At 44.1% G+C, this 6,943-nt stretch overlaps 1 protein-coding gene across 1 annotated transcript; it reads right to left on the reverse strand.

Annotated features, from left to right (window-relative positions):
• Window positions 1-729: 729 nt before the first annotated feature.
• On the reverse strand, window positions 730-6,742 carry CRNKL1 (crooked neck pre-mRNA splicing factor 1; the record flags this gene model as incomplete). The annotated part of the gene is made up of 9 exons (XM_010159244.1): window positions 730-810; window positions 1,491-1,550; window positions 2,220-2,411; window positions 3,066-3,236; window positions 3,858-4,036; window positions 4,534-4,700; window positions 5,053-5,211; window positions 5,329-5,420; window positions 6,590-6,742. Coding segments are annotated over 9 exons (1,254 nt in total), but the record flags the coding sequence as incomplete, so codon positions are not given.
• Window positions 6,743-6,943: the final 201 nt, after the last annotated feature.

Below are 6,943 nucleotides of genomic sequence, written 5' to 3' on the forward strand. Positions count from 1 at the left end.
TCCAGCGTCATTCCCATTTATGTTCTTATCACTGCCATGTTGCGAGTTTGGTGGAAACCCCATCAGTTTCCTCTTTGAGGCCAAACCAACCCAACCATTCCCAACATTAACTTTCTCTCCAAAATCCTAATGCTACCTCTGGGCTTATGTAGAATATCTGCACTGAAAGGAAAAGGTTTTCATTTCACAAGGTTTTGCTGTCAAGAAAAGCTCTGCTGTTCCCTGATGTGCTGACATCCCCCTAGAGAATGTGCACAGAAACTCCCAAGCCTGCCCAAAGTCCCCACGACTGCTTCTATCCACAACCTGGTCGCTGGGACTCAAAACACTCTATTCAGCAAGCCCTCATTTCTGAGTCAAAAACGCCTGTTTATTCAAAATCTTTTTAAAATGTTGTTGCTGGTGCAAGTATAGTTTCAAGGAATCAGGGGTGGTTGGAAATTTCCGAAAGCACTAAGCCGATTTGGGTACTCCTGCATTCAGACATGCATTTTGTCAGCCAAAACGAAAATGCGGCATTCTTTTCTGTCCGTGGCTAATTTCGTCATATCAAGCTACGCTTCTTTTTAAATTGTACATGACAGTAAATACCAGTCCCTGCAGACTTCTTGGGGCTTTACTTAAGTGGATTAAACCAGCAATTTACAAAGGACAATTTAAGATCTTTTAATGCTGTTCCCCTGTTACTATTAGCTAGTAAAGTCAATTATGGAATTAACAAAAGCTTACCAAAGCTCGTCGGGCAAGAGGAAGGTTTTTCTGGCGTATTTCAAACTGTGCATACAGCAGCCACATTTTGGCAAACGTAAACTGTAAGAAAGAGAACAATGCGATGCTCAGCTCTGAGGCTTAGCACATAGTCCTGCACGTGTTCTTTAGAAGAATCACCACTCTGTCTACACGAGATGCTACTGCTGTTAATTCTATCTGACCTAGGTGTTTTCAATAACCCAGAACACCTCTCTAGAACAGTATAGTATACTCCACCATGGATGAAGGCAAAAATGGCCAGGATAGAAGTCTTCTCAAACAAGCGGAATGGTTCGTTAACCAGTCAATGGATTGGAAAAGTATCAGCTAATCAACTCTTAATAATTTCAGGTTAACCCCAACCTACATAGTTGGGTCTCAGATGACATGACTAGTGACAACCTAGAAGAGGAAGGAAACTAACTAAGATTTCTTCACATTCCAAGGCAATAATGACTAATTGTCTTATGGGTGTGGCCACGGGGATATTTTAGTTAAAGTTCATTGGCAGAAAAACCCATAAACCCCCAAAAAAGAGTGTTGAAGGCTGACTGTAGTGAGAATATACACCTGAAAGATGGTTTATCGGATGCACCTCCCTCAGCTGGGATGGAGCAGAATGTGCTAGGAGCTGTTTGGAGCTCCTTACATACCTGAACCTTGAGGGGGAGGAGAACCAAGGGGTCTCATCCTGGGAATCTTACCCCAGGGCTAGATAGAATCGGCTGGAGCAGCCTTACCTTCTTGTGGGGAATGAGCTCGAGACATGCCTGGTACACTTCTTTGGTACGCTCGGCATCCTGAAAGAACAGGCAGAATTAAATAATTTCTTCACTGCTAAGATTATGCTGTATCATGAATTGTGCAGTGACAGAAACAGCAGGACAGTATTTTTTGAGTCATCTTCTGAGACTCAGCAAGAGTCACCTTTTGAGTCACTTTTTCAAAACAAAATTCAACACTCAGAATTAGGCTTAGTTTTTCCTCTACAAACACCACATAAGCATACTGACCTACAATTTTATGGAGTAAAGAGCAGCTGTAACATCACGTGACTGATAACAAGAAACACTTACACAGCCTCACAAGGCCACTGCAGGAAGAATCCGACTGCTTCACAAACCAGCTCCATGAACAGTTGTGTTAAATATAAACCTATCTGAGACGTTCAGGTAACAGCCTGGAACAGGCAGTTCAGATGGGGCAGGAAAACCTACTTCTGCTGTTATCATCAGCGTGTTTCTGGGTGAACTGGGGTGAAATGGAAATGTTTTTTCCCTCTGATGCATGGGAGGGAAAAATGCAGGCAAAAAACCCCGTACATAAAAAGCAAATCCCGCAGGTAGTTACACAAAACAAGCAAATCAGCATTTTTAGTTCTCAGTTTGCTTATTAAAATATCTTTAGCTAATTAATATAAGGAAAATACTTGGGAAGGAAAGAGGAAAATCCGAGTTCTCACTACTTGCCTTGACCTCCAGCTCTTCATACAACGCGTAGTTAATCCACAGGTAGATGTATCTTTTCCAGTGCCTTTTCTCTTGAATCGGGGGAACATTGGCGATGGCTCTTTCATACACTTCCCGGACGGTCTCAGCGTCTGTGTCACTTTCGACTAACCTCAGGTAGTCAAACCACGCGTCGTAATTGTGAGGATTTGCCTGCCAGAAAGATGGGAGCAGGGAAATGGGACAGAAACTTCAGTAACTACCAATAACAGACTCAGTTTCTTTACTTATAGTTTTTTTATTCAGTATTTCTCCCTTAAAATAGATCACTGGAATATTAATGCATATGCCAGTCTCTGGTACACCTAAGCTAGAGCTATTGGGTTAAAGTGCATTTATTCCTTTATTTTACCCACAAACATTGTTCAAGTGAAGGCAAACAAACTCAGCTGTGAGAAGGGAAGAGGAAGTTACGAAATACGTGGTTTGAATGACTAGCAGATTGATGTAGCACACCAGTTTTCACACAAAAAGGTATTTACACAGGGGTGAGGTGTCCTGTAGCAGTTACTGCATACGAGTGCTAACCTGCATGATCCCCCAAGGTGACTGTAAAGGCTGCCTAGCTCTGAGTTCAACCAAAAACTTCAGCTCCACAGTATCAGAATGCAGAAACAAAAAAAGCCAGTATCATGCTCTCCCCCATGGATGGAATTCTGTCCTCAAAACCAACAGCATTCTCCTGGTGTTTTCTCAGACCAAGTATCAAGGGCCATGCAACACTTGCCAGCCTTCACATCCCAAGACACTCGTGCACCTTAAGCAGCGGGACGTACGACAAGCCCAGGGGACATCCGCAATACGTACCTTCACTTCCTCTTCGTACTGGAATCTCCTCTTGCTGACGATGATGTCTTCAATCCCCCTTCTGTCTCCAAACTTCTTCTCAAAGATGGTGTAATTCTTGAAGAGATTTTGGGCGTCCTGTTTTGGAATTCTATCCAAGGCGTACTTGTAGATCACCCTTACTCTTTCAAACTGCAAACATTAAATACCATTTGAGTAATAGCTACAAAGCGGCTTCTGTCCTCCCCCACAATTTCTCAACGAGCGTTTGGCAATATTTAATAGACTACAGAATGTCTCAGTGTAAATGGTTGGTTTAGGACAGGTCTAATGAGATCTCCCTGAAGAGTAAGCTTGGAAAAAAACCCTGTAATAACAAAACCCACCATATCTTATTCACTTACAGGTTTGGAATATTTAAAACACTTTCAACTGACCATGGGTTTGGGTTCATAGAGCCTGTTTAGTTCCTGAACAGCTCATTTTGATCATGCAGGCTTACAACCTCTCCAACCTACAGATCTGAGGATATGCATCTGATCCGATGGTACTGTTCTCAGGTGTGGTAGATTGGGTGCCCACCTTCTCAGAACGTATTTCCGTGATGTCCCCAAAAGGCAAACGGAAGCTAAGCAAGAAATTGTCTCCCTGGCTCAGACCGCAATCCGAATTACCTACCGAGTGTGCCGCTACATCCCGTAAGGTGCTGAAAAGCATGAGCATTGTGGTGAGTGCTCAGTGGCCTTGAGCTTGGTGTTCAAGAGGAGATCTTGTGGGGCGGTTGGCATTAGTCCGATGTTACCAGGGTCTTACCTCTTTCTGGTTCTCCTCAAACTTCGCAAAAGCCACATACAAGTGCTCATCCATATGCTCTTCTCCAAAGAACTCCACCGCCCTCTCATACACTTTCCTCGCGTGAGCAAAGTAACTGTGCTTCTCCTCGAAGCGGGCGTACTTGATCCAGTTCTTCACATCAGGGTGGACAATAACAAGTGGAGCTACGTTAAGGAAACGGTGGTTGAATTGGGCATTTCAAACTGCATTCTTCACGGTGGCTACAGGGTCATGGACTATGTGAAACCCCCAAGGATGGCACGTGCAAAAAATGCAGCAGGGAAGACCCAACCCAGCCCTAAGTGTGGAAGCCTTTGTGCCATACTGTGAAAGCTTGAGGAAAATTTAAAAAGGGATAAAAATCAGGCAAATGTCAGGGGGATGCTGAAGGAGGGTAAACGTGAAATGATGACTGCAAAAAAGCTGGAAGCACGAGTGCTGTTCCATACACATTGTTGTGGTGGGACACAGCCACTTCACTGAATCTGGAGCACAGAGCAAATGTGCTTTTAATACCCACTGCTGGCTCCCAGCGTGGGGGCTCACTCCCAACACACCACAGTAAAAGGGAGCACAGGAACAGAGCTGGATATAGAATAGAGAAACAAAGGATGCAGAAACTTGGGAAGGTGTCGCAGTGCACTGAAAAGGATATATCTCTCGTAAATGGTACGTGCCCTGTCCACCTCCTTGTATCTCAGCTCAAAGTTGATGTAGGAATGCCAGGCTTGCTCCTCTGGCTGCCACTCCATCCAACGTTCAAACACCTGGCGTGACCCAGCAACATTCCCCAACATCTCCTCCATGTAAGTATACTTGTACCTTAGAGAACAAGGTCACGTTTTTAGAATCACACAGGAAATACATAAGTTACAGAGATTGTTTGAGTGTTTAAGAGCGTTACTGAGATTTCTTCACCTAATCCCCCCTTGCACCCCAGAAATACCTATAGATTCTGTCAAGGGCAGCATGCAGGCACACAAACATCCTGCTCTCCCAATACCCTCACCACTTGCAAAGTACTAAACCTCTCCAAAACTTATGCCTTCCTCTCTTTTTCAGAGTAGCCTGAAGTTTGGAAAACAAACGAATGAACTTCTGCATGATACCAACACAGAAAAATGCTGTGCAGTCTTTGGGGGTAGAAGCGCTGCTCCATTCTCTGCAAACGTACCAGAACTGGTTCACCCTGGGGAGGGTGGTAATGGCTCGATCCCAGATGTTTCGGGCGTGGTTAACCTGGCGGTTCTTCATTTCCATTTCTGCGTATTTCAGCCAGAGTGTAACATTCCTGTAGTCCACATCTAACGCACGCTCGTAGATGGAACGGGCCCTGGAAAGCAAAGAGGAGTCAGCTGCATATGTGATGCGCCTCCAGAACCTTCATGGTGTTTGTCAACATGCATCTTAAAAGGTTTATGGGAGGTGCCTGCAGCTGCACGGCAATTACCTCTGTATTTCCTTCAGGCTTTCCTCCCATTGTGCGTACTTTATCCAGTTACTGATAACAGTCCTGTTTTTTCTTATGTTATCTTCAAAAGTCTGAGGAGAAAATACTTTCTGTGAGTAAGAGACCTCTCTGTGGAGACCAATCTTGCTATAAATGGCCTACGGAACACTATTATTATTGGAGCGAGTTCCAAGTCTCGCACCCATGCGGATACAGTAACAGGTTGTACTCAATACACCACTTCTTAAAATCACTCAACAGCAATGAGAAGCGTAGATCATCATATAGGATAGGACTCAACTCATGCTCCTGCAACCTGGTACCTGAAATACCGATGGAATAACCGACAGCTCTAAAAACTACTTCCCTCATCTCCCGCTTCAATAGCAACACCACCTGTCCAGGTGGAATCCAGCCACTGCAGACAACCCTGAACACACCTGATGCATCAGCACGAACTTATTCACTTTGACCTGCACATATCTTGCTCTAAATTATTCTTTAAACCTAGATGCATTATTCTTATTCCTCAGATTTAATATGGTGGCATCAAATGCGCAAGACACATTTCAAAATGCTGCTGAGTGCCGAAAGCATTTCCAGTTCCCTGCTGGGGATACGCTTGCTTCGCTGATCCAGAACAGCGATTACCAAAGGAAAAAGCAGAACACTACTGCGGAGAAGTGTGCACAAGCAAATCAATTCTTTTAAATAACAAAGAAAACTTTTATACCTGAAATCTCACATGCAAAATGGTCAAATTTCAAGTCAAAAATCAAACAGAACCTTGATGAGTGTAGAAAATTGTGTTCTAAAGTGTGCTGACTAACACCATAATTGCACAGGACAGAAATTACTTGCAAACACAGGGGGCTTTTTAAACACCTGAGGTTGAAAAACCAGCAGCACTCCTGTAGAAGTTGCCAATGTTCTGTCACCCTGACTGCCCAGGTGCTAGTGGTGATGAAGAACCTGCATAGGAACCATGTAGGTACCTACCCTTGCAACGTTCCAAACACACTGAACATGGCAACACGTGAGATAGTGTATTGTTTAACACGACGTTGGGCAGTACACATGTTCAACTTACAGTTTTTGAAAAAAAAAAAGTGTTTTCTATGAAAATGTTAGTTTTTAAGAATTGCTATTCATCTGGAAAATCCACAAGTAATAAATCTGTCCAATATATTGTCCAAGTTAAAACACAGTAAACTTGCAGTGCTTTGTAAGAGCAATAAGATGAGTGTTTTTTTCGCTTTACCTTCCTCTTCCGGAGTTTATAGTCATTTAACTCTTCGACATCTGTGATCTTCTGTTGCGGAGGTGGTGGAAGGAGCTCAAGTTCTCTCTCTTTTGCCTCTCGTAAAAGCTGTTCTGCTGTGATCTGAACTTCCGCGGGTGCTTTATTTTTCACCTGCAAAGGAAGGGGCCTTGATCACGTTCTCTCCTAATGCAAACCTGAAATTGCCCCAACTCATCTACAACGGTCAGTATTTACCGATGGAGGCTCCGGAGACCCCCCGAGATCGACAATGGCCTTATGGCCAGCACTAGCCCGAGCCCACAAGGCTCCTGCTCGGGAGAGGGCCGCACGCACAAGCGGAGGAGCCAGGGG

The sequence above is a fragment of the Eurypyga helias genome, unplaced genomic scaffold (assembly GCF_000690775.1).
Source record: "Eurypyga helias isolate BGI_N326 unplaced genomic scaffold, ASM69077v1 scaffold11779, whole genome shotgun sequence".
In the NCBI taxonomy this organism is placed as follows: Eukaryota; Metazoa; Chordata; class Aves; order Eurypygiformes; family Eurypygidae; genus Eurypyga; species Eurypyga helias.